A 26761-nucleotide genomic window follows, 5' to 3' on the forward strand; every position below is an offset into this window, starting at 1 on the left:
ATCAACCCATCTCTTCTATAAGTACACACACGTCATTCATGCTGATAAGCTTACACTGTACCGTCTTTTCCCCATTTCTCTGTTTCTCCCTTGGTGATCGGAGATTCGTATTCGCCGGTATATACCTTTCCGATGTCGGAGAAAAGCAAGATTCTGGTGATCGGTGGCACGGGGTACATTGGTAAGTTTGTAGTGGAAGCGAGTGCAAAAGCCGGTCACTCAACGTTTGTTCTGGTTAGAGAATCCACTCTCTCGAACCCTGCGAAATCCAACACCATCGACAAATTCAAAACTTTGGGAGTCAATTTTCTTCACGTATGTAACTGTTCGTTTCTTTTTTTCTCGCAAATCATTCATGTCATTTCGTTAAGATGAAATGGTTTTTTTTTTTTTAAACATGTAGGGAGATTTGTACGATCATGAAAGCTTGGTAAAGGCGATAAAGCAAGTGGACGTGGTGATATCAACCGTTGGACACGGCCAGATAGTTGATCAAGACAAGATCATCGCTGCCATTAAAGAAGCTGGCAATGTTAAGGTAAAAGTTCTCTACTTCATTAACCCTATCTATTATAAAATATAAATGTTTCTTTGGTTTTCCTTTTTTGAAGAGATTTTTGCCTTCGGAATTTGGGAATGACGTGGATCGCGTGCATGCGGTGGAACCGGCAAAGACAGCCTTTGCCACGAAGGCTAAAATCCGACGAGCTGTTGAAGCTGAAGGAATACCCTACAACTATGTGTCTTCGAATTTTTTCGCTGGATATTTCCTTCCCACTTTGGCACAACCTGCAGCCACCGCACCCCCAAGAGATAAAATCGTCATTTTAGGGGATGGAAATCCCAAAGGTGAAATTTTTTTCTTTAATTTTAATTTTATTGGAGATTAGAACTTAGCTGAGAGATCAGGCTAACAAATCAGGGAAATATTATGGCAAAAAATTGTGATTAAAGCCCATACTTCACGACCTCATGTTTTGATTTGCAGCTGTTTTCAACAAGGAAGATGATATAGGCACATATACCATCAAAGCAGTGGATGATCCCAGAACCCTGAACAAAATCCTCTACATTAGACCCCCTCTCAACACGTATTCATTTAATGATCTTGTGACTTTGTGGGAAAACAAGATTGGCAAAACCCTTGAGAGGAGCTATGTTCCAGAAGAACAACTGCTGAAGAACATTCAAGGTCAGTGAGAAATCTGTTTTGTGCAATTTGCTAGAATGGGTTTTGATGAGATTTCAGAAATGGCTGATTAAACATTGGATAATTTCACTCTCTTGCAGAAGCTGCCATTCCACTGAATGTTGTATTGGCAATTGCACACTCTGTTTTCGTCAAAGGAGATCACACCAACTTTGAAATTGAATCATCATTTGGAGTTGAGGCTTCAGAGCTGTACCCGGATGTCAAGTATACTACTGTTGAAGAGTATCTTGATCAATTTGTCTGATCCTCCTGCATAAACGTGCTGGCAGCCCGAGTAAGTATATGCTGGCAGTATAGAATCCGTCAGGGATTCACTAGGTCGTTTTTTCTTCCTTGTGGGCAGCCTTTGTAAGTTGGTAGCCAAGATCAAGATATGCCTGTTAGGGATAGATGGACTTGCAGTTTGCTATGAATATAACGTAGGTAAATAAATGTCTACCTGTGAATGAACCATCAACTGCCTTTGTTTTTTCCTTTCCTCGTTCTATCGAATTGCGTTTGTTTTGCAACTGTTTTTTTTCCCCTATTGAGACGCAAAACTTAAGCAACAGTACAAGAAAGAACGTTTAAGCTTGACGAACAAGCAAGCAGAAGAAGAGGCACAGTATGCGGGCATAGACGAGGAAAAATGGTTTATTAAATTATAGAGAAATTTAACTGGAAATGCGAAAATAAAAAAATGAAACCTAAGAGCGGAAATGGCAATAAGACGAACAGAGTGCATAAAAATAGATTGCCAATAGATTCCAGCAATCTGAATTTTTAAGCCAGATATTGAACAGGCCAGGAGGTACTTCCCGTTGTTGATAAAATTGTATATAAAAGATTATTCAGAGACAGCAATCAAATGATGGAAGGAAAATTTTAGGAGTGCAAAAACTCTACAGCTCATTCGTTACACCTTGAATCAATACTCAAAACATCATACTTGATTTTATCTATCAGCCGAACAACATGGATAAGAAAATTGAAACAATAACTGAAAAAATGTACTTATTGTTTAACTTCAATTTTAATCTAAAATTGTATCTTTCAAAACTTAACTTGTTCAGTCATGCACGCCCACTTTTTTTCCCTTTGTTTTCCTTCCTCCCTGAAGCCTTGACAGATCCTCTACCTTTCCTAACTTTTCCATTTTTTACCTTCTTTGAACCACCTTTCCCAGGTTTACCCATTCCTCGTGCCCTAGCATCCTTTTTCATCCGCCTGTCAACAAGGACTTTCCCCTTGCCAGGCTTGACTTGAACGCCCTTCTTCGCAACCACATATTCTTTTTGGGGCTTTTTGGGCATAGCCTTCTTGTATAGTTGCTCAATTTGCTTCCTCTTTGACCTATCGCAGATGTCAGTTTGGTCTGATATACTGTTTGCTTTCTGGCGCACCTTCTCAAGCTTTTTCATTGCTACCCGCTTCTTTCGAGCCTTTGCCTCTGCAACTTTCTTAGCAGGTCGAGCATTGATCTCTTTGAATTGTGCTCGCATTGCAGCAATTTCTTCTTTTGTAACAGGCTTAATCGGTTGGCAGTGTCTCCTCTCCTCCTCTAAGAACCACTTAGGTAAACCTTCATCATCAAACATATATTTATTATAGGCATCATCAAGAATTTGCTCCCTTTGCTTTTTCCTGAGCATCTTCTTCGCATAAGCTAATATCTCAGCTTTTGTATCAACATCTTCATCTTCTGAGTCATCTGAAGATGAGTCATCACTTGAATCTGTAGCTGGAGCAGGGACAATCTCAAAATCATCCTGTGTCTTAGAAGGTGGGAGTTGAGTGCGATTGGGGCTGGCAGCATTGTTTATTTTCTTTTCCTTGGCCTTGTCAGGGATAGAAGGTCTTTCATCCTGCCTTATATTTACTTTGGCCTTCTCACGAACAGCTGGCCTTTCCTCTTGGTTATCGACGTCCATTTCATCATTACTGTCATACTTATCTAAATCTCCCTGCTCTACAGCTTCAGCAAAAATATCCTGGCCAAACCACCTGTTTGTAATCTCCTCCTGAGTTGGTCCTTCCCCATCATCCAGTGGTACCATGAGAGGATTTGCTTCAGGATCAGCCTCATCCTTGTCTGAATCATGATCAGAAAGAATGACATCTTCATCTTCACCATCACCAACCTGCATAGCCAAGAAGGGAAATTCAATCTGGTAAGTGATAATTTTGCCAGTTTTTAATAATCAACCATTCAACATTCTGTATTAACAGCATAAATAAGAAGGAATGATAATAGCACTGGGAAAACAGAATTCCTATAAATAGAATATGAAGTGAGGAAGCATAGGGGAAGAAAAGATTGTACTTGATGGAGAAACCTAGGAATGCAGATTTGCAGAGAGGGAAGGGGGAAGGGGATTAAAAAATCAAAAGAGAAAAAGGCGAGGGTGTGAATTGCAAATCAGAAACTAAACAAAAATGGGGATATAAAATTATTTTAAAATGTGAAACACAACTTTCATTTTCAAGCAAATAAGGAAAAGATTGCACATTGTTAAAGTTGTGGGAAAGATCAACATGTTGAGTTCTCAATTACACACAATATCCGAGATTCATACCTCCAATTGGTCAGAATAGGCCTGTTTTGCACGCTTCCTCTGCTTTGTACTTCCATCCTTCTTGGCCACATACCGTTCATAAGCGTGATCAAGAATCTCTTCAATTTGTTCATCATATCTAGCATCAAAATTACAAGATTAATTTACATTCAGAGAATGTTAGAAATTATATATTGCTCAAATAAGTCCCAGTCATAACTAAGAAGCAGGGCAACCAACCTTCTGCGTTCTTTGTCAGAATCAATGTCACTGGATGATTCATCTTCAGTTTTCTCTTGGTTTTCTTCATCTTCGCTACCCCTTAAGTCACTATTCCCATCATCATACTCAGTTGAATCAACTGCCACAAGATCTTTCTTACCCTAAAGGCAGTAACAGACTAGCATCAATAGAACTTTAGCCAAAGGAAAAAGCTTAAAAGAAAATCTAAGTAGCTTTTCAGAAATACCAAAGAATGACAACTACAAGCAACAATTTAAGACGAAAATATGAAGGGTAGTGGTGGCTTCATTTAAAAAATCTACCGTCTTTCTGGACACTAGAAGAAAGGTTTTATTTTATCATGACAAATTGTCTTGTATAGTAAAGCATGACCAAGCACCATTTCAGTTAACAAACAGAAAGATGCCAACACATAACTGGAAAAGATTTTAAGATCAAAAGCTGCCTGCAATTCAGAAACAACATATTAATAGCCAATAAGGTTAAACATAAGATATGCCAAGCTTTAACCCATAATAAAGGGTCTTGGACAGTTTAAATGTCAAACTATGTCGCCGGTTCAAATGACATAACTGCAGTCTTAAGTCCGCATTTGTTTTAGTTGTCCTTTTAGACTTGCATAAATATATTGTTTATTTTACTAGTTATGGACTAAATATTGGAGTTATCCAATTTGAAGTCATTGTGATAAGAAACAAACCTTGATGGAAGAAAGAGAAAACAACTCATGATCAATATAACCATCTTCCAGGGCATCTATTTGCATTCCTGTTGCCTTCCGTGATCTGTCCTGCAAACCAGTGAGGCAAGAAATCAGCAACTAAATGAGTGTGCATTGCAACATCCTACAATTTACAAGTAAGAAAAGAAAACATGAAATTTCCAACAGAAAGGACTAACACAGAAAACCATAAGCATCTGAAACATCAATACCAAACCTAAAAGATGAAAGCTTAATTCTTCCAAAAAGAAAAGAAAGGGAAAAGAAAAGCAAGGATCATCTAATTACTATCATTTACATAGAAAAACATTGGAATAATCAGAAAATTTGTTCCATTTCGTGATTTCTGTTATGTGGTAATATGCACTAAGACACAAATATATGGCCCAGAGATTTTTTAACAAGGCAATAAACCTTTGCTCTTCTTTTTGCAAGTAGCTTCTTTGCTCTTTTCTTCTTACGTTCCATAGCATGTGTCAGCTCTTCCATTTCATTGAGTAATTTATCATCTTCGTTCTCCTCATCCCCCTTATCAACATCTGTGGTGGTGGTAGAAGAAGTAGCTTTTTCTGAAGGAGACAAAGCTTTTCTCAATTGCATCCGCCACCTATATGAGAAAGAAACATTAAAATACTAAATCAAAGGAATGGTGCCGTGTAATACATGTCATATCTATGCACACAAATCAACATTTTTCTTTTCACCTCATGAATGATTGTAATTCAAATCAAGCTTCCACTTAAAAGATTATGACCAAGTGCACTGATTAAAGTTTGACTTTCACAGATTTTCATATTATAAAAAACGATTTAGAATACATTTCAAAAGGAGAATTTGAAAGAAAATATGTTTCTTACTTCAAAAGGTACTTGAAATCTTGCTTTCCCAAAACACGCAAATCATCACAAAGAGCTTTGACCTGTCAAGACAGCACCTAAGTAGGTCATTAGATGAGAAGGATTGGAGGCACGGTAAACAATAGCAATTGTAAAACCTAATCACCTCTTCTGAGGTAGAACTGTGACACTTAATAGGCAATGAAGCTGGATCCTCAAAGGTTATGGAAGTAACAGAACCAAGGATTTCAAGAGGAGTGTCAGACCAAATGAAGTCAGCAGCTGTAGACACCTTCTTCGAGATTGTCTCCCCATCTTCGTAACTGTAATTGGACTGTTGTTAGCAACAAAGCACAACATAGATCCCCATAGAAATAATATCCACAGGCACCAATAACAATGTGAAATTTGTCTTGACACACTTAAAAATATTTATCAAAACATTTCTAATTTCCTTGTACATACTATTAACATGGTCAATCATTCTGAACAAGCAGTAAACTCGTCATCTGGCTTAGTACTGAAAATTCATTTTATTCAGTTCACATAACTGTGTGTTAAAGGGAAACCTTACCCATCACGGTGTCTCTTTTGTTTTGTTGCCCTAAGTACATCAATCACCTACATCAAGCATTTGGCAGAAAGAACATAATTAGCAGAGACACAATCAAAGGAAAACGTAGTCTTTTAAGAGATTTTGAAACTTAAAATAAAATAAAAACCTTCTTTTGAGGTTCGATTGATCCTTGAAACAGATGTTTGACATCAAGAAGACGTGGATCAATGTTTGCAGGGGCTTTATACCTCAGGCCTAAAACATAAATCTCAGCTGATGCTGAACGACTAGCCGCTGGTTTATCCACCTCAACCTTCTCAAATAACTGCAAACCAAACCAAATCCACATGTCAAACAAAAACAAAACTTTACACAGATATTATCACAAAATATTTTTAAAAAGTGAAGAAAAAAATCACCTGCTTGAGACAATAGAGAACAGAACTATAGTCTTGGGACCTAAAAACCTTGGTTACAAAAGTGCCTTTAGGAGCCAAGAACTGGGTAGCTAGCTTAACAGAATCAATAACCAAAGCATTTTGGGACATTGCCTCCTGAGCCCAGGCTCCACCAACGTTAGGGGACCCATCATGCAAAACCACATCAAAAGCCATAGCCCCATGCTCTTCCATGACCCGTTTAATTTTGGACTTACATTCGGATTTGGTTATGTCTTGTTGAAGAGCGATGGCACCTCGTATGGGAGCGATTGGAACAAGGTCGAGACCGAGTACGAGGCTGCCAACAGGAACACGCTGGACAGCAACTTGCATCCAACCGCCAGGGGCGGCGCAGAGATCAAGGACGGCGTGGGCAGAATTTAGGAAGGAGAATTTGAAATCGAGTTGGACTAGCTTCCATGATGCTCTGGAACGGTAGCCGTGTTCCTTGGCTAGTTGGTAGTACTTGTCTAACCTATGCTTGCCTTTCACTTTACCCATATCCCTTTCTTCAATCCAATCGAATGTCCAACTGCAGGAAGAAGCAGAAGATGACGAAGGAAATTGAGGGGATGTGGGTTTTCTTTTTTTTTCTTTTTTATATAATTGAAAAAATAAACTGGCTCTCTGGGTTTAGGGTTTTGCTTTTCGTCTTGGGTCTTTTTCCTTTGGGCCTGGGGACTCTTTTACCTTAGTTCATGGACATTCATGACCTGATTATTTATCCAAATATTTTTCTTTTGGAATTTGAATATACAAACAAAACATGGAGAATTCGTAAGATTCATTTTCCTTTTAACATGCTAATACTTGCAAAACCTTTTCTTGTCATCAGATTACGACCTTTTATATACCAAAAAAAAATGTTAGGTTCTTCCCCTCTAATTCTGATGAAAGTAAATTAATCATTTTAGCTATGGTGGTAAGGAGCTACGAACCACTCTCTTGGAAACACGAGTCCACGATCCAAGCCTGCAATTGACAAAACCTTGTCTCCCTTCAAATAGCATTTCTGAATTCGGAACACAATTGTGGAAAACAGGCCCCAAATTGTGAATAAACGTGCAATGCATAAGGAAGAACTGCTGTTTTGCACTTGAATCCATGGAATACAAAGAGAGAAAATAAACGCCTACAAGCAGTCAATGATGGTTCCTGATAAGAAATTCGGTCTTGTCACTAACAATTAGCTACTAGTAATATTGAAGAGCGCAGGAGTGAAACAATACTGTGTTGTACAAATTACTTGCAAGTAATCTCTAAAACTTTGATCAAATCTTCATCACCATGTGTATAAACAATAAAGTTTCAGTTCTGGGATGTCAGCACTTCTTCACTGGGGCAACATAACCTATGTTTGTAGTAACAGCATATTAAAAATCCATAACAACATAAATGCATCTCCTCCAAAGGTGAAAACCAATTATAATGAATCATCATCAGAATGCTAATTTTCCCTTTTTTCACCAGGTCCTTTACTGCTTCTCCAGTGAACCAGCCAAGCTTCAGTCCCCACGGGAGCCACTGCTACTTGCAGAAGCTTTCTTACCGGTGTACTTCTGTTGAAGAGAGAAGAATAAAATTGTTATCTTTCAAGCAGACAAATGTTGGAGACTTCCCTGTCCCCTAGTTATTAAAAGTACAACCTGAAGGCACTAGCCAATATAGTTGCAATTATAAAGTATAACTAATTTTTTCATCAGAAGCTGACCTGCTTTCCAATGTTGAAGGGGATATACTTGTATTTGATCATGTGTGCAATCTGACGCCTCATTGTAAGGACAAAAAGAACAATCCAATAACAAAGCAATATAGGCCAAAAGACAGGGACATCAAATACGGAAAAAAAAGTCATGAAAAATGCTATGCAGAAAGCCTTTGTCATGGAGTACCTGCAAAAATCATAACACAGAAGAAATATTATATCCATCTAAATACCCATTCATTAAGCACAAATTCATACAGATCTCAAGCAAGACAACAAGATTCCAAATGGATGAAGAAATATAATCGACTATGGCAAATAATGACATAGGTCCACTCACAACTAGTATCACATTTCCATGCTTTGAACAGAAATACTTTTCTAAGCTGTAATTCTTTGGGGGAAAAAAAAAAAGAAAAAGATTCTACATTCTAAAGAAGCAGTAAAATGCATGAGATTGAATACTTGACAATGGCAAGGTAATGGCTAATGCAATTGACAGATAAGAGCAAATGCTTTCTAGCATATTCTCCTACATTTCCAGAATCAGAAACTAGAAGTAGAACCCATTGCTGCTGGTTGTTGCTTGTACACATAATGCAAGATTGTTACAAATAGTCTTGCAAGAATTCTTGTGCCCCTGATTCAGCAAGCATGCTTAAAGAGATACAAGATAGAATGACAAAGGCCTGAATCTTACATTGCAACAAGTTAAGACAAGAAGGAAAGTCACATACCAAAGCTTTCTTTATAATCTTTTTCAACTCCATCAAGAGATTTAAAAAGACAAACAGCCAATAACAATAACTAACACCTTAATTTCAATCGAATATAAGCTACTAAAATCATACCCACAATAAAGTAAGCCATCTTAAGTTAAAATATTAAATCATGCAGACATGCACTGACATTACCCAAGTTTCATCAATGATGAAAAGGCATAAAAGATCACACCATGTAACTGCACATCACGTGTTTACACATATGTTTTCTTTTTTTGGTAAAGGATAAAGGGCATGTTTCCATCTATCTCAAAAATCAGAAAATGTTTTTGACTTGGCCTAAATACGTCAATAAACTTTGAGTAGATTGCTTCCCTTCATAAATCATATCACAAAAGATTTTGGCACAGAACACATAAAGGAACAAACATCATCAATAAATTATCTATAAAGCATCATTACAGAGAAGAAGCCAAAGATAAATTTTCAATTACCAGAACTTAAACTCAGGTAGCCTTCGAATAAATGGCTTGAATTCATCTGAACCTTTTGTTGGCAGTAGAGGCCCATCAGAAACTTCAAGCTCAGGATCAACCAGAGGAGACAGAAACCCAATAAGCAAATTCAGCAGGTAGATCCCAAGGCCATATGAAACTATGTAAAACCCTTGAACATAATAGACCCACAAACAGTATATAGCTGCTATAACAAGGGTTCCAATCCACCTATAAGCTGCATGAGGAGTAGTCTTATCCAGATAATACTGATATATCCTCCAAGCATCGTGCCCCCATCGAGGCAAAGGTGATGCCACTGATGCACCGTCACCTCCAATTCCCTCCATTCAATATTAGCTTCAAATCCTACATCATAAGAGAAAAATCCAATCAACTTAAGCACAAAGATTCATTAAGTTCCCAAAACCATCATCATTATAAGTAAACAATCGAACTCGATACTTGATCAAACACCCATCAATTTAAGCACTACTAGCAGTAAATCATCAAATATTACCACTATGACCATATGCAAAAAAAGACAAAGCAGAGTAGCTAGTCATTCTCAATCAATGAATCCAATGTAAAGAAAACCCTAATGCTATGTTTGTTTACCAAGAAAAATGCAAACAATTTTCATGCCCAGAATCTTTGAACAGGCATAAAAAGAAAATCCCATCAACCAAACGCGAAAACCAATCAATCACCCATCACCAAAACACCAAAGAAACCAAAAGAACATGAGATCCCAAAGTTTTCTCACCAACCAAACAAAAACCTAGTGCTTACAAAAATCAAAACAACTAAGCTTTGAAAACCCAGATCCAGAACAACCAAAATCCTAGATTTACAAAGCACAAACAGTTGATAAGAAAGAATCAACTATTAACAAGAAAAAAAAATGATTGAATGCTTAAAGAAAACGACTTGAGATCCTTGAAAAAAACAATCAATACAAAAATAAAAAGAAATGCTTTTAAAGATACAATTTTTGAAGAAGAAAAAAAGGCTGACCTCAAAGGACTTTCCTTTGTTAAGCTTTGGACTCTGAGAAATTGCTTTCTCTTTTGACAAGAGGAAGCGAGAAACAAGCAGATCTATTTGGAGATGGTTTTTCTTTTTTTTTTACTGTTGATTTTCTGTTGACAAGAATATGCTCTTTAAGCTTTTCCTATGCCCACGTTGTGTTAGTAATTTTGTCAATATCTGTTTACTTTCATTTTTTAATTATATTAATAATATTTAAAAAATTATCACATATTTTATTTTTTAATTAATTTTATTTTTAATATCTTTTAAATTGTCAAACCATTTAATAGCTGATAAATTCTTGAAAAAAATGATAAAATATTCATAAAATTAAATATGATTGCCTTTTCTTCTTTTTTGTTTATTCTAATAATGCCATTAGCTTTTATATATTTCACCAATTTAATGAAGATGAGATTATTTATTTACTTAAATTCAAGCTATAAAAAAATCTATTTTTAGGTAAAATTTCTTTTGTCTGTTCCACACATGTGAAAAAAAAATCAAAATGGACAGAGGATTTAAACATTAGAATTTATCTTCCAAATAATAAATAATAATAATAATTTATTAATTAAATTAAAATTTTTAATATAATAAATAAATTATAATTTTATTTATTAATGTAATATTTAAAAAAATATTTATCTTTAACTACTCATTATTTAAAATTAATTAATATTATGGGTGAAAACTATTTTGGTCAAAGAGCATAAACTTCGATCGTGATGTGATGGCAACTCATAACATCTGCTTTTGTTTTCGTCATTAGTCCTGAATGGAGGTTAGTCCAATTTGAGAGAGCTTTCGAATCGTGCAAGGGGCTTCCCAAAAAAACTTAAACGAAGTTTTATCTGATAGAATTTATCTAATTTTTTTATTAAAAATATTAAATTAAAATTAAAAATCAAAATCAAAATTAAAAAATTTTGTTACATAAATTAAACGTGTAAAATTTAATAAAATTTAAATATATTTTTATATATTTTTTAAATAAATATTTTTAATAAAAATATTAATAAAATTTTTATCGTTAAATAAATATAAATTAAATTTAAATTATAAATAATATTTTTAAATTTTTTACATATTATCTAATTTTACAATTTATTGATTTAAATTTTTTATTAAAATTTTTATTAAATCATTTAAAAAAATTTTACAAATTTTACTTAGAAAATTTCATGTAAAATTTATCTAAAAACCTCTTCCTTTGGATCATATTTTAAACGATGATGACATATTCCACCCAACATCTTGACAAGGACGCTCTAGAGTACTCCCAAAATCCTAAGATTTTTCTCTGTAGTGCTAAAACATATAAGCAAGATCTTCCTACAACAATTTGATTAAGCTGAGCGTTCTGAAAGCGGAAACTTGTGTTGGAAACCTATGTTATTACTGGCGAAGGGAATGTTGTACACTGCAATTGATTAGCATTTTATTTGCACGAGTGATTATTATTCCTTCTCCTCTATCCATAGTTCATTGCTTTCCTTGAAAAAAAATCAAGATTAAGTAGCAAAAGTTGTACACCTCTCTCATCAGCCAGTCTTGCCATTCAGAGCTCATTATTCTGATGCAGATCAGCACAGTTTTGAGGGCCAAATGAAGTTTCAGTCAGAAAATTTTGTTGATTTTCTTTTCATCAAGTAAGGGAAAGTGAAATATTTTCTTTTCTCTTCATGTAGTCGGAATAAAACATTTTATGTAGGTATAATTAATGATGCTTGGACTCAGAAGCTTGTATGAAACTAAAGTATAAATTCTGATCAATCAGGCAGAGTAAGTAAGTTAATGATCGGAAATTAGGGTTCCATCTTTGACCTGACAGCCAATCTGTTCAAGAGCAGATTCGAAGAAACCTCCTCCATCAATGTTGGAGTTCATAGAGGGCGAAGCAAACTGAAGGATTATGTCTCTCAATGTGAGGACACCTAGTGGACGCTGCAAGTCGTCAACCTGAAAACTGAAATTGCATTTGGTCTCTGCTACATTCTTCATGGCTTGCTTGAGAGTGTCAGTTTTCTTGTTGGTGACTAGTGAATCCATTCTTGGAAGGAACTTAATTTGTAGATGAAGAACCCCTGCTGATAAAAGAGCCCCATGTCTCGTTCAATGGTAGGATCACCGTCTGGATTGCTAGTCTCTATATGAATGAATTCCTCCATGGTTACTACCCTGTGATCAAATCAAACATGTACAGCTTGTGCATGTCAATCAGGCAAGAAAATGTAGTGTAGGATTGGAAGGAAACATTGCTCACTTTCTATTGTGGAATAGATTGTCATTCTCCACAAGAAGATAAACATTACTGCTCCTGACACTACCCATAGGCCTTTGAGTTTGTCTATCTATGGCAGCAATTGCACCTATTTGACTTTTGAACAAGATGTGAAGAGCGTTTGCTATGCTCTCATCACCATACACACAACTTACGTTCTCCTCATTTTCAAACCTGAATAGAAATGCAATAAACCATGAAGGTTGATAATTAATGCTACCAAGTCATGATTCCTTTAAAAATGAAAGATGTAGTCTGAAGTATCTTTCAGGTTTTGCCTACCGAAATTCTGATCGAGGCTTTTCTGCAATACTGTCAAACCACGCGAGTCCATCTGATTGAAGAAGCAATTGGATAACTGCAATCTACCATAAAGGCAACAAGTTATAAAATTCAAGCATGCATTGATTTAATCAGTTACATTTGCTATGCCTTACAGGTCCCTATTTTTCTGAAATAAGCAACCTGTTTCTCAGGCTTTTTCCTGTTACCCAATTATATATTTCAGTGAGCTAAGTTTGTGGCCTTAAAGTACCTATGTAACAAAACCTATGACCTGAAGATCCGATTGCTCGACGACTGGCACAACTTGCACTGGGTGCTTTGAAAGCAGCAGCAGAACATGAAAGAGAGTATCCTCTAAGCGTACAGGGAAAAACGGATTCCATAGGAAAGATTTTGCCAACTCCCCTACCTGTGTCTCACACAGAACAAAAAACACAGGTCCCGTTGGTAAAATACAACACGAACTAAAGGCAAGGGTGCTTTAGTTGGACAATATCGTTTTATCCATGAAAGCCATTCCGCAATTTCAAGATGAATTAATAACAAGAGAAAGGTAAAAAGACCTTTGTGTGGCCAATTTGAGGATTCTGTTCAAGCAAGGACAAGAGGCTGCTTATGCCGGTCTCCTCACTAGCATGGCTATCAGTTGGGACACAAGCTTTTTCACATTTCTGGGAAGGGCATAACACGAGAAATGCATTTGGATACATCGAGAGAGAGAGAGAGAGAGAAGATGCAAGTTGGTGACAATGTGACTCAAGAAATTAAATGTGTAAAATCAGATTACCTCAAGGGACCAGAGAACCATGGTAGCAAAATCAATAAAACCAATATATCGATCTGAAAACCTGCCTACTGTGATATCAGGGTCTAAAACATTTGCAATGGGAGCACCAGACACGTTCTTGGTATACAACTCAATTGCATCCTCCTCGTTATCCTCAGTTTTCAACTCCACTTGCAAATAGAAATGATAAAGAAAGACACAAATACCATACTTAACAATCGGATATCGAAAGAAACCAAGTTGGATTTTAACCTCCTGTGAGAATGGGCAATTATCTATAAATATCCATATGTCACAAAAGAATTACCAGGTGCGTTTTTTATGCCAGGGATTGAACTGTTGATGGGGATCCGATCAAGAAAAAGTTGAAGTGCACTAGCAGAATATTTTCCAAGGTTGTTTTCAACATGATCAGCCGTGGTGGTCTCTTTCGTCTCCCTCGTTATACCTTCCAGTTGTAGCAAATCTGCTCTCCTCGTTTCTTGCATCGTGATTGGCCCACTATGTCCTGTTCACCTTTGTTACTTGTTTCAGTTATGCCAAACTCTTTCTTTCTACTGCCTCCTGTTTCTCTCTCAGTTTCATGCATTTGGAGTCGTGTCAGTAAGTGAACCAGGCCACGTATGGAGATAAAACATGAGTGTGAACGGTGACCTACCGCGTGGAGCCTAACGCTTTCACTTTTGAGAGTCGCTGGTTGGAGGGTCAATTGTGCTTTTCTATTTTATGTCATTCTTTGATAGATGTTTTCAATTCACGAAGCCAAGGTTACTAGGTTAAGACCAAAGCTGAGAAACCGTGCCCTCAGTGTCAGAGAGAATGACATAACCTACTTATTGTAGCATGATGATATGGACATCAAATGGATAAATAAAAGCAACAGCCTTTCAGTCTCTCAAAAGATTTAATTCTACTAATTGTAAAAAGAAACAAGGGGCTACTAAGCCACCTGATTTATTTTGGGAACTTCCACGAGGTATTGAGATCTAATATCTATTTTACACTGCAGAAAGAACTTGTAATTACATCTATGAATGTAAATGAGAGAAAAGCAGCTTGGTTTTTTCTGCGGCAAAAAATGCTGCATATGCCACCTTCAGAACCTCTTCCAGTAGAGGGTCATGACCTGACTGTTTTCAATGGTGCACGTTCAATTCCAATCTCTGAGCTGTCCATGGAAGCATTAAGATTCATTTAAATAACTGTACCATCTTCTATTGTTGCCTTCTCTAGTATGATGGTGATTCCTGACCGGAGATAAAATCCTTCCTCTGGCCTATCCGCTTCTTGAACACCCTACAAAATAAACAACAGTTTGTTGATAGTTTAACAAATGCAGCAATATTTGAAGTGCAGGAAAAAAGGCAATAATGAGTAGGGATAGCATGCTTACATCTTTGTTCACAATGATCACATCTTTTCCTATCTTAGCATTCTTGTCAATTATGCAGTTCCTGCAAAGCAAATGCCATACATTTTCAGAATACGAGATTCTGATATTTTGTTTGACTCTCAGAATTTGTTATGCATGTTAATTTACCTGATTTTGGTATTGCGTCCAATTCCAATTGGGACCTTACCATCTGCTAGTAGTGATGCAATTTCAGATTCAGTTTGGTAACAGTCTGCCCCCAACATTACCGTGTCCTGTAGATATGGAGTGAACATGTGATCCAATCAAACTATCAAGTTTAACGGTGTGTTTGGATTGAGGGGAGAGGAAGGAAAGAAAAGTAAAGTAAAATAAAGGAAACAAAACTCCGTTATTTTGTTTGAATAAATATTTAATTTAAAGAAAGAGAAAGAGGTGTAAACCAAATAACTTTTGATTTCTCTTATAAATTCAATTTTTTTTAATACTTTAATTTGAACGAAAAGTTAAGAAAAAGAAAATTGAAAAAAAATTTTTTTATAAAAAATTATTATGTCTATCTTTTTATTAATACTAAAAACTTAATAAAAAAACTTAAGCAGACTACAATCATCTTATAATTTTTTCAAATCTATTTTTTTTTTCAAATAAGTTTCATATATATCTTTCAATATAAAAATTTTTTATTATTTTTTGGTGATTTGATTTTGATGAATAGTTAACTATAAATAGATATATTTTTTAGGTTTATAAGATGTTAGACTAATTCAAAATTCATTAATGTATATTTATAATACATTTTTCTGTTTCACTTTAATTAAAAATCATTTATATAACAATAATTGTGAGGTCAGACAAGATAGCAAATATATCATGATCCAAAAGTGCTCTAAAATCATAGGCAATAAAAACTTATAATTGAAAAAAATTATTATAATGAATCATTTCATCTCTTTTTTACTCTTTATTCAAACAATGGTCGTTAGAATTTTTTTTTTTATTAATTTTAATTATCCAAATAAAAGTTACATATATCCTTTTTAAAAAAAAAAAAACTTTTTTTTATTTTATTTTTTTTATTAATATTTATGCAAACATAACGTAAAGTAACCGTTGCTTAAACTTGGAAACCATGAAAATTCACCTGAAGCTCAACGCCATAGTCCAAACGTGAGCGTTCACCTACTATTGAGCATTGGACACTACATTCTCGCAAGAAGCATCCATGGGAGATTATTGCATCTTTAATCTGCATAAACAGACCGAAACATGAGTCGGAAGAAAAAAAAAAGTGCCACAACTTTAATCCAATGTAGACCATCATACTCTGCATTTATTAATTTTGGTTGGTGGCAAGTATCGAGGAGACGTATAGAAAGGTGTCTTTGGGTCATAAAACTCGAATTTGGGAAACTGCATAGAGGAGACAAGTAATACAGGTTAAATTTATTTCAAGGATGAGCAATAAATAGGACAAATCCAACAAACTCATGATTTAGACACCAAAGGATAGGAATTCAAAACATGACACTTCTAAAAACCAACCTCTTCAGTGAGGGCTAAATTGGCTTCATAAAATGACTTTATCGTTCCAATATCTTCCCAGTAGTCTCTGAAAATATACGCCTGTAGATATGAGAGACATTCAGAATTTAGTAACCTTTTAATCAATAGTATATTTAGTAATCAGATGCTTTAGACATATGGAAACTATGAAGAATAAATGGCATGATGGCTCAAATATATGATCTCAAAGATTCTACAATGCATTGAGGAAGGGCTTGCTTCTTTGCTGGTAGGAGTTTGTGCTGGGTTTGAAGCCTCATGATAATTGAAATCATCCCTTGTGCTAGAAAAGATGGAGAAACATCTTACATAAATGAAAATTGCATTTTTATGGCTCTTACCTGGACATCATGCTCCATCACTGCAGCAGGAATGATTTCAGAGCCGAAGTCGTTGGAGGTAGGAAATCTCCATCTCAGAAGCTTTAATAAAAGATCTGTCTTAAATACATAGACTCCCATTGATGCAATGTAAGGGGATCTCATAGCTTCTTGAGGAGACAACCCTAGAAGAGTGGTATCTGTTTGCTGCAGAGAATCATAAAAAGGAAGAGTGGTATCATTCAACATAATGTTAATTATTTATATGGTAGAAAGCAAGTAAATAAAAGTGTCTTACTGTAACAACCTGTTCTAACAAAATTTAAAAGTTAAATAGCTGAGAGTTGGAATAAACTTTTGAGTGCAGTTTAGATTATCAACAGAAAATAAATGTCAATACTTTCTTGCCTCATAAGATGTCAAATAGCCTTTCAGAAAGAGTTACACAAGTGAGAGTCAAATATTTAGCAAGATATATGCAGCTATGTAGAAACCTACAAAAACTTTCCTTTAAAGTCACAGCATACCATATATTTTACATAGGACTCTGTCGAATATTTTTGTTCACTTGGAATGTTTAGTTTCAGAAATAAATAGGAAAACAGGACGGTAGGACTAAGCATAACATCTTTTTACTGCTTACCATTGCTTTCAAATCAGCACCCTTTGGTTTTTCAGCAAACTGGACAATACGGCCCCTGCCATCTATCTTCACCAGTCCATAATCAGATGCACGGCTGGAAAGTAACCGATTATTAACGGTCAGCTTCTTTCATGAATTTTAAGATTTGTTGTTACAGAAAGGCAGACACCAAAATAAATCAAATTGTTTCAATTTAAAAAAAAAAAAATTATTACCACTCTTTTCGAAAGAAGATTGCTGGAAACCATGAAACTTGTACTAATAGGGAACAGTTAAAGAAAGTATATATACAACTACATTATTAAGATGAGAGAAGATCAAAAGACCTGTTGTCCACCGTCACACAAGAAATTGTAATATCAGCATTACTGTCAACATGACTCTGTTCAACATTGCAATAAGTTAGTTAAGCTTTAAGCAATGCCAGAAAAAAAAAAAAAAAACCATGAGTCCAATTGTGTAAAAGAAATCAATACCTGCAGAAATTCCATATAATCCATTCGATAGAGATGATCCCCACACAAGATCAGTATATTCTCAACGTTCCTATTCTTTGCATCCTACAAGAATAAATTTGACTTATCGCATTTTATTTCTTAACAGATTCTGAACTACATGAATTCCCAACCATTTTTATCAGTGCCTGTTCGAGATGACACGAGAAAAGGGAAATAAAGCTTTCTGTTCCTACCTCAAATACCCATATAAATTGCCTCACAGCATCTGCAGTTCCTTGGAACCACTTCTTCCCTGCCTCTCCCGATGTTTGAGTGGCTGCCAGAACCTATTGACCAAGTGAGTTTTGTTCAAATGATCTAATGATGAAGGAATCCTCAATAGATTTACTATAGATCATATATGATTGTATAGAAGAATTCCTTAAAAAAAAGGTTCAACTAGAGTTTTGTTCTAACTAAAACAATGGGTCTTTCTTTCTTGATTGATCATCAATATTCAACAAAAAATTTAATCAGGAAATTCTTTTTCTCTTCTCTTGATACAAAACCAGTCCGTAGGCCATCTTACTCTAGCTGTTAAATCAGTAGAAAGTTAGAAATTGATCTTTATTTTTATCAAGGTTTTCATACCTCCACAAACCCATCCCCAAAATTGATACCATTGCCATAATACGTGCGTGCAAGGTGCCGATTGAGGGAAGCTGAGTTGAACTGGGTCAAAACAAAAATCTTGTTTATCCCACTGTTGATACAGTTGCTCATTGGAATGTCTATCAGTTTATAGCATCCTCCAACTGGGACCTACAGATTCACATACAATCATCCACCACAGTCAAAACCAGTGCCAACATGGCCTAGATTCAATTTAACATCATGCATATACTCAAATATCATTAAAACAAAGGGGCAATTCTGTCATGAGACTGAGCATAGCATAAGAAAATTCATATGTCCTTACAGCAGGTGTAGCCGCCCTTCTGGTTAGTGGAAAGAGATGAGTCCCTGCTCCTCCTCCCAATATGATTGAAGCCACATTTTTGGGGTCAACTCTTCGCCTCTCAACTCGACGTGGTTGTAAGGTCTAAAACCAAAATCAAAGAAAAATAATTAAACTTTACCAGAGAACCACTACAAGTCCATGTTCATGATCAAACAAAAATAATAGATGTAAATAGAAAATCATCTAGGGACAAAAAAGAAAAATGAGATTATAGGAAAGAATTAACATACAATGGCTTCTCTGGGAGTATTTGATGTGAGAACAGCAAAAGCACCAGTTTTGATCTTGTTTTCTTTCTTATCTGTTTTCAAGCTGTTTGTCAGCTGATTGACCCAAACATTGTTATTAAGACTCCCTCTAATTCTCTCCCCCAGAAATGCATTATCTCCATTGCCAAAGCCATCTTTTCTTGCATTCACCAAATGAGAATTGATTTTCAAGGCCACACAGCAAGAATCCATTAAGCTTCCTGGCTGGTTGGAAGGAATGAACCCAGATGAAAAAGAGGATGATCAGATAATAAGAGACTCACAAACGTACTGAACCTCCGGGGGAAGGTCTTCCAATCTAAGTAACCAAGTTGAGTGTAGATCACATAAAGATAGGAGAAAAAAAAATGGAAGGACAGTTGTGTCAGATACACAAAGGTACAGTTCAGAATAGAATTCACATGACTAAAATCAAAGTAACCCAAAAGTAAGTTACTGAAAAGAGGCTAAATGACCGGATCAGATCAAAGTATTTAAGAGTACATAAAGAACCCAAATCACAAAACTCCCCAAGAAGCAAACTTCTTAAAGAACCAGAAGCCAAAGAAGCATTTTTTTTATAAAAAAAAAAAGTATATATAGAAAGATCTAAGGAGAAAAACAACACACCAAGGAAAAGTTGTAGAATTGGACTCACAGAAGTAATCAAATGAGCTTTTTAGTGGCTAAGGAAGGAAGTACAGGTCAAGATTCAGATGGAGAGTGAAATGTGAGATGAATGTTGAAGGCGCTGATTAACTGGTTATAGCTAGCTTTATTGGCATGTTAGCCTTCACGAGGTATTTATATTGTATAAAATACTACAAACAAATGTATCATAATTAAGTGTGATCTTGTTCCTCTTCAGAATGCCACTCAGTTCTCAATGCAAGTTTCTAGTCGCTGCTTACACCAAAGGGGAGCCATTATTAGCCAAACACTTGTCCATTTCAACTTAATAAAAATAAAATAAATTAAATAGATATGTCACAAGATCAAAATTTTAGATTTTTGTTTCTTCCCACCCTCTAGACTCCAGCTGTTGATCTTGATTGTTCGCTGGTCATGAAAAATGTTTTCACGGCTCTGCTTGCATCCTGAAGGGCTTATTTAACAGTTGACAGTAACATATTTCCTCTCCACTTGGACATATTGCTACTTAACTGATAATGAACCTAGTAACCTTCATAAGTGTGATTATGATCTTCCATATTCATCAGTAGACAAGTTGTATACCTCTTTATGTAGTAACAAATTTGTCTTCATTTGTAATCGGATTCTTTTCATTGATCGCATGATTACAATAGCCAGTTGGTGCTCTGAACAATCATTTCATTTATTTGAACCTACGCTCAGCTTATTGCTAGTTGAGAACCTAAGATATTTATTTGAAGAGAAATAACCTTGTTAGCCACATGCGATCACATTCACTCAAACTCCCTTTTTCCCGGCGAGACCTTCCACACCACTAGTCCACTTTGTTTCCTTCTTGTTAATGTACCAAGATAACATATATGGAGAAACATCCAACGCCAGAGAGGATAAGTTTATTTGTACACTTTGTTTCTCATTATAACCACGTACTATTCAGTTTTCTTTTTCAATGCTAGACATGCCATGTTTTTAACCAGAAAGACAGCCACTGAAATTTCTGGCTGTACTTGTGCGTAGTATTGTCGGAATTCACCTTCTGCTTCCAGGGTTTCGGAGGTTTTCAATAATTGATTGCACTTTGATCAATCTGAAAGGTCATGAACATTCTTGTTAATTTCTTGAGCACCATTTTAGGCTATAGATCACTGACTAAAACCATTTGCCTTTTTTGGTTCTCAGCTGATCTCGTTGAAATCACTCTTGGAACTTGAATATATAGCTAATTACAACAAAACAAAGATGCTTTCTATACTAACACAATAATGAAAAAGCCAAATCTAAAAAAAAAAATAAAACCAAGAAAATAAGAAATAAAAAAATTTTCCATTATTGCTGCAAAGAATATCTCGAAAGTAGGCATATATTCGATCTGCAGTTCATTATTTTTTTCCATACATTATGATCATAGGAAAAGAAAACATTGCAAGATTTGCAGAAGCTTTTTTCATTATAAACAGGACGATATCTGTGCTGGCAGTTGCCACTGAAATAGTGAAATCTGATGAGAGCATGCACATAAAAAAATACTGGTAATAAAATCAAAGGATTCAAAAAAACCATTTATAATTGCTAGCGTTAATATTATTGATATCTGATGAAATTGCGTGGGGCCTAGTAGGTCATGTCCAAACAAGGAGATTCCTCAATCATGAATTCTATATCAAGAACCAACCTATAGATTTTGGACCGATACATCACCAAACCGCATGTACGGTTCTTATTTCATGCAGCAGAAACACCCCCATGTCGTGCCTTAACTTGTCCCATGAGCTCCATCCATCCATATCTTCGTTTGCAGCTATGGGGGTGTCCTTACAAATCTTCTGTTTTGGTCTCCAACTGCAAAATTCATTCATCTTTGTTTCCTATCTCAGTTTTTCACAGTACCCTTTGGTTTCCTCCACTTCATTTCTCTAGCTTTCTATCTTCTATACGTACAGCAAATGCAGCTTTCATTTTTTCTTACTCTCTAAGCTGAAGATCTACAACTGTTTTGGTTAACAAAAAATGCATGGGATTCACTGTTTCAGTACTCTGATAAAACAGTTGGCGTATCAAGAGATAATATACTATATGCAATGCCACACCCCAAAAAAAGAAGATATAAATCGATTGCTAAATACAGATAATGAAAGGGACAGCTGGGCCATTTATGCTGTGATTTGATCAAATGCCACATCCCTTGATGTGGGACAGATTTCTCCATTTGATAAATGAAGTGGGGAATGTGTACCTTGACCGTACAAGTGGCTATTAATTAATGGGTGCTAGTTGTATATGAAGTGGGGATATTGGCAATTGAAAAACTAAAGCCCGTTGATTAAGTAATAAATAATCATAATAAGCATAAGCTCCAATTTGATTGTTTCTAATCTTCCAAGTGCAAGTGGAAGCGGGCGGTCCCCGCAGATGTGGAAAGATGATGGGAAATGGGCATTGGCCCATAAAAGATCAGGCAGGAACTAGCTGATAAGGAGAAGCGCCCGAGGCTATAATTATAGACGAACGAAAATTGAAAAAAAGAACAAAAAAATAAACAACAATGTATTATGTGACAAAATTTCATGTGGGATGCTGGTGAACCAAGGGTGAACCAAGGGTGCAAATTAAGTCTACTTTCTTGAGATATATGTGAATAAAACAGTATTACGTCTCAGTGGTCATGTCATCAATATCATGATTGCCAAATCATTAGTATTTACACATGATCTCAAAGTAAACAATTAAATATCTAATTAATCACATTATCATTAATTAAATATAAAAAAATTAAATCAAACATACAACTATTCTTTATATTCTCTCGTTAATTGCTTTTGCTATCTTCTCCTCTCTTGTTACTAGCTTTTTTTCTCTCTTAAATATCTATTTTCTCTCTTTATAAATCTAACACACTCGCCAACTCAACTTAAAACTAGCACTGTCCACACTGAACCATAACTGCGTCAACAAAGAGCTTGTCTCTCTTTATATGAACCACAAAAGCCAATGGCAAGTGACTAAAGCCAACTGGGGAGAAATTTGCGTTGGATTCTTGACTCTTTGGGTTGAGGATGATCCCATTCGATCTTGCACTCGTCTTCACAAGCTTAGTTTGAAAGGCCTCGAACGAGCAAACTAGCATTGTTACAAGGCAGGAACAGAACAAGAAAGAATTTGAAGATTTTGAAAACATAGTTAGGCTCTACTTAGTCATTATTTCCTAAAGACCTCTGCTTTTTAGTTGTGCCTTTGCAGTCAGCAGCCATTGGCTTGAGAAGATTTGTATATGAACAGCTTCCCCGTCAAATATGGTAATAATTGGTCCGAAGTTGTAGTGTGCACTTTGAACTGGATTCTTGAGGCTACAGATGCGCCACCAGCCAGCCAAGATACTAGTGTTAGATGTAGATCCAGAAAATTTACCGAAAAAGGAAGCCCATTTTCAACTGACAATATACAGGCTCATTTTCTGAAAAGTAGTCCTAAAATCAACAACCGAGGATTTGCCTGATCTTGTAGTTTTTCACTATTTCCCCTGATCTCTCTACACATCAAATCACGAGTATCGTTTGTGGAATAATCACAAATGTTGTGGAGGTTTGGGTTCTTTCACAAACCCACTTACAAGCTTTTCACCTTGTCAGTTATCCTTTACACCTAACTAAATGCATCTCTCTACATCCTGCCATCACATACATACACTACCTTCTGCAAGCAGAAAATGACTTTGATTTTGTAGTTCACGACTCCCCGAAGTCTTAAAACTAGCAGAAAGTGGCTCATTTTCCATTTCAGGTAAAACCACAGTTCGAACCAGACTATGCTCAAATGGATCCTAATCAAATTTGTCTTCTGAATATGAAAGATAGGAGACAAGATATTAGAACTAACAGGGAAGCCTTACAGGTTTTGAATCTTCTTAACAATCCAAAATCATTCAACCCATTTCCCCAAATAATGCTTCTCAGAGTTTTTACAGTTGCATTTCCACAAAATCCCTCAAGTTTTCACTACACAGAAAGAGGAATTGGCACTTTAAGCCAGAAAGTCAAAATTGCCACTCAGTTGGCCTCAATTTTCCTCCCCAAAAAACAATAAACAAAAATATAAAAATAAGCATGCAATATGGCATTTAAGATTAAAAAAACTAAACCACATATCAGTCAGGAACCAAATTTGGAAAAGGACTGAAAGGTGAGTACCCAAAAGTATACCAACAATGTCTGAAAAGTCTCCATTAAACCAGAAAAATAGCAGGAGACTGAAGCTCACACATTCTAGAAAAGTGGCTGGAGAAAAGTCTTAAATATAATAAATCATTTGTAGAAGCAAAGGCAATACTACATAGAACTAATTAAGCAAAAACATAACAAAAGATCTAGGTGTTTGTCGCCCTAGTGTAAATCTGCTGGCTCGAATGGGCAGACACCAACCTAATCAACCCTCTTGCCATCAATTCCCTTATAGCCTTCCTTGCAAGTGATCCATTGATCTGTGAAGTTCATGCAAAACCAAATTACACAAAAAGCAGAATGCAGTCTTCATATAGAGTTCACACATGCATCTAGATTCTAAGCAGACATATATAAAAGAACAGCAACCTGACTTAGGACTAACATCTAACTCTATCCCACAAGTGTAGGAAGAAAACTTCATAGAAACATACATTTTGCAAGAAGTATGTTTCACACAGCATCAACATACATTAATCAGAAAACAAATACTCATGCCAAAGGCATTTTAGATTGCAATTCAATGCTTTTAGCTGCCCTTATGATAGCATTCTATTTCTGTTAGCTTACGTTAAAACAAGCCATTCAAGTATTCACTAGAGAATAGCTAAGCAGCTGGACAAATCCATGAGAGATATCCCATTATCTATCCACGTGGCAATCAGTAAGTAAAGTCTAAATAGGAGGTAGTCAACACTAAAGGCCCTAGCAGATTTTTCAGTGATAATTTTATTTCACAAGAAAATGAGCAATGCACGGCAACAAGACATATAACCAAGTAAAAAACTTAGATCTCCGCCATCCAGACAGGGGACAACACACATCAAACTAGAATCTAATAGTATGACAAATGTAAGAGCAAGGCAAACATCATCCAGCAAAACAATCTATACAAAAAAGGGAAATAATAACCAAAACAAATGATATACATAAAAGGAGGTAAAAACAAAAAGTACCCTCAAACGATCAGAGAGAATAGAGGGAGTGATGAGCTTGTATTTAGGAGCTTCAGAAAGAAGCTTGTCATAGGTAGCCTGGTCAAACAGCACCATGTTGTTCACCTTCTCCTTTTGCTTTCCCTTGCTCCACTTCTGTTAACACAACAAAGGAAAAAAAAAAAAACAGAAACGCTCTTCTTATCTAACTCTAAAAAGCAGAAAATCAACCCCATTAAAAACATAATAAAGGAAACATATAGTAACAAAAAATGACCTTCTTCTTTTGCTTGCCACCTCCAGACTTTGCTGGCTTGGAGGAAGGAGGAGGGGCTTTTTCTTTCTTTGGGGCCTGCAAAAGCAAACCAAAAATAAGTTAGTTACCAATCTAAACCAAAGAATAAAGAATCTGATGTATTCAGGAATAAAGAGAGGGAGATGAACCTACCATGGGATCAGCACGAAGTAAGGAAGAAAGGGACTGGGAGGATCTGTGTGCGACGAGACAGAAGGAATGCGAGCTGAAAGAGAGCTTTTCAGTTTTTCTAACCCTAGGGTTTTTGGTTGCTGCTATTCATGACATGCAAACGCCGTCGTTTAATTCTCAAAGCGTAACCTGAGTACCTAACCTACCTCGGCCCAATGTTTTGCTAAACGGGCTCACCTGTGACAAACAGAAGATAACAGGCCTAAAGCCCATTCTCAAATTTTAAAGCATATTTACCATCCTATTTTTTTATGAGATAAAGTTTAAATTTATCATTAATATTTTAATTGGTGAAATTTTAGCATCCTGCTTCTAATTTTATAACATATTTACGGACATACTTTTCATTTTAGAATATTTAAAAAATATTTAGTAAAATTTTATGTTAGAAGCTATTTTACAATTTAAAAAATACTTTTAAAAATGACATGATAGGAAAAAAAAATAGTGCTAAAATATTTTTTATTTTGTCAGGACATTTTTTACTAAATATAATATCCTATGTCTTGAAATTTTCTTTTCATTTTATTGATATTTTTTACTAAACATAATTTCACATCTTACTGTTTTAGTTAACTTTGATTTTTTTTTTCCCTTGTCATTTTCAATTTTTTTTAATTATAAAATAATTTTTAACTCAATATTCTACGGAATATTTCTTAACTATTGCATTTGGATCAAATTCATTTCGAAATTAAAAGTATGGTAATAAAATTGTACCAGTTAAAATATTAGAAAAATAATTTTTATTTTTATCATCTATGAAAAGGTTGAAATATTATCTTATTTGGAGAAGAAAAGAATTTAAAATACCCTTATGTGGGAATAATACTAATTTTAATTTATTCATCATTTGTATATCCTGTCCTCCTTTTCCAGCTAGTCTAAGCTAAAGCTCCGTCATTGAAATTTATTAATGTTGCCGACGACTAGGAATTCCTTGAAAGGAACAGCCTTTGGTTTTTAAAGTATAGTAATGGAATTTATTTTTGAAATTTCTAAAAAAACTAGA

General features: G+C 35.5%; 6 protein-coding genes across 6 annotated transcripts; 1 reads left to right on the forward strand and 5 right to left on the reverse strand.

Moving 5' to 3' along the window:
• The first annotated feature begins 46 nt into the window (after positions 1-46).
• Positions 47-1722, forward strand: LOC111282890 (phenylcoumaran benzylic ether reductase POP1). Its single transcript, XM_022871173.2, has 5 exons — positions 47-315; positions 404-538; positions 612-849; positions 989-1192; positions 1291-1722. The coding sequence occupies exons 1-5, from the start codon at positions 133-135 to the stop codon at positions 1455-1457; spliced, it is 927 nt and encodes a 308-aa protein (XP_022726908.2). The 5' UTR covers positions 47-132; the 3' UTR covers positions 1458-1722.
• Positions 1723-2054: 332 nt separating this feature from the next.
• LOC111282889 (adoMet-dependent rRNA methyltransferase spb1-like) lies at positions 2055-7613 on the reverse strand. Its single transcript, XM_022871172.2, has 11 exons — positions 7482-7613; positions 6523-7075; positions 6270-6428; positions 6122-6168; positions 5714-5870; positions 5569-5630; positions 5126-5318; positions 4691-4780; positions 3988-4130; positions 3769-3886; positions 2055-3333 (listed from the first exon to the last, which is right to left on the reverse strand). Exons 2-11 carry the CDS (start codon positions 7042-7044, stop codon positions 2266-2268), a joined length of 2559 nt encoding a protein of 852 aa, XP_022726907.2. The 5' UTR covers positions 7045-7075; positions 7482-7613; the 3' UTR covers positions 2055-2265.
• Positions 7614-7617: 4 nt separating this feature from the next.
• Positions 7618-10600, reverse strand: LOC111282891 (protein RER1A-like). Its single transcript, XM_022871174.2, has 4 exons — positions 10482-10600; positions 9465-9833; positions 8255-8435; positions 7618-8102 (listed from the first exon to the last, which is right to left on the reverse strand). Exons 2-4 carry the CDS (start codon positions 9812-9814, stop codon positions 8049-8051), a joined length of 585 nt encoding a protein of 194 aa, XP_022726909.1. The 5' UTR covers positions 9815-9833; positions 10482-10600; the 3' UTR covers positions 7618-8048.
• A 1313-nt stretch (positions 10601-11913) lies between these two features.
• On the reverse strand, positions 11914-21320 carry LOC111281950 (glucose-1-phosphate adenylyltransferase large subunit 1-like). The gene is made up of 19 exons (XM_089761209.1): positions 19442-21320; positions 19170-19292; positions 18842-19012; positions 18445-18537; positions 18230-18313; positions 18080-18135; positions 17754-17847; positions 17132-17317; positions 16770-16850; positions 16551-16637; positions 16369-16473; positions 15393-15499; positions 15246-15306; positions 13853-15148; positions 13629-13736; positions 13316-13474; positions 13063-13145; positions 12763-12954; positions 11914-12677 (listed from the first exon to the last, which is right to left on the reverse strand). The coding sequence occupies exons 1-14, from the start codon at positions 19670-19672 to the stop codon at positions 15047-15049; spliced, it is 1581 nt and encodes a 526-aa protein (XP_089617335.1). The 5' UTR covers positions 19673-21320; the 3' UTR covers positions 11914-12677; positions 12763-12954; positions 13063-13145; positions 13316-13474; positions 13629-13736; positions 13853-15046.
• On the reverse strand, positions 12291-14340 carry LOC111281949 (SNF1-related protein kinase regulatory subunit gamma-1-like). Its single transcript, XM_089760414.1, has 8 exons — positions 14160-14340; positions 13853-14022; positions 13629-13736; positions 13337-13474; positions 13063-13145; positions 12763-12954; positions 12628-12677; positions 12291-12583 (listed from the first exon to the last, which is right to left on the reverse strand). Exons 1-8 carry the CDS (start codon positions 14338-14340, stop codon positions 12291-12293), a joined length of 1215 nt encoding a protein of 404 aa, XP_089616540.1.
• A 2986-nt stretch (positions 21321-24306) lies between the features above and the next one.
• LOC111282997 (small ribosomal subunit protein eS25y) lies at positions 24307-25860 on the reverse strand. Its single transcript, XM_022871337.2, has 4 exons — positions 25711-25860; positions 25540-25614; positions 25284-25418; positions 24307-24587 (listed from the first exon to the last, which is right to left on the reverse strand). The coding sequence occupies exons 1-4, from the start codon at positions 25711-25713 to the stop codon at positions 24474-24476; spliced, it is 327 nt and encodes a 108-aa protein (XP_022727072.1). The 5' UTR covers positions 25714-25860; the 3' UTR covers positions 24307-24473.
• Between the last annotated feature and the right edge of the window lie 901 nt (positions 25861-26761).

The sequence above is a fragment of the Durio zibethinus genome, chromosome 5 (genome assembly GCF_047325235.1).
Source record: "Durio zibethinus cultivar Kanyao isolate XHJ-2024 chromosome 5, ASM4732523v1, whole genome shotgun sequence".
Taxonomy (NCBI): Eukaryota; Viridiplantae; Streptophyta; class Magnoliopsida; order Malvales; family Malvaceae; genus Durio; species Durio zibethinus.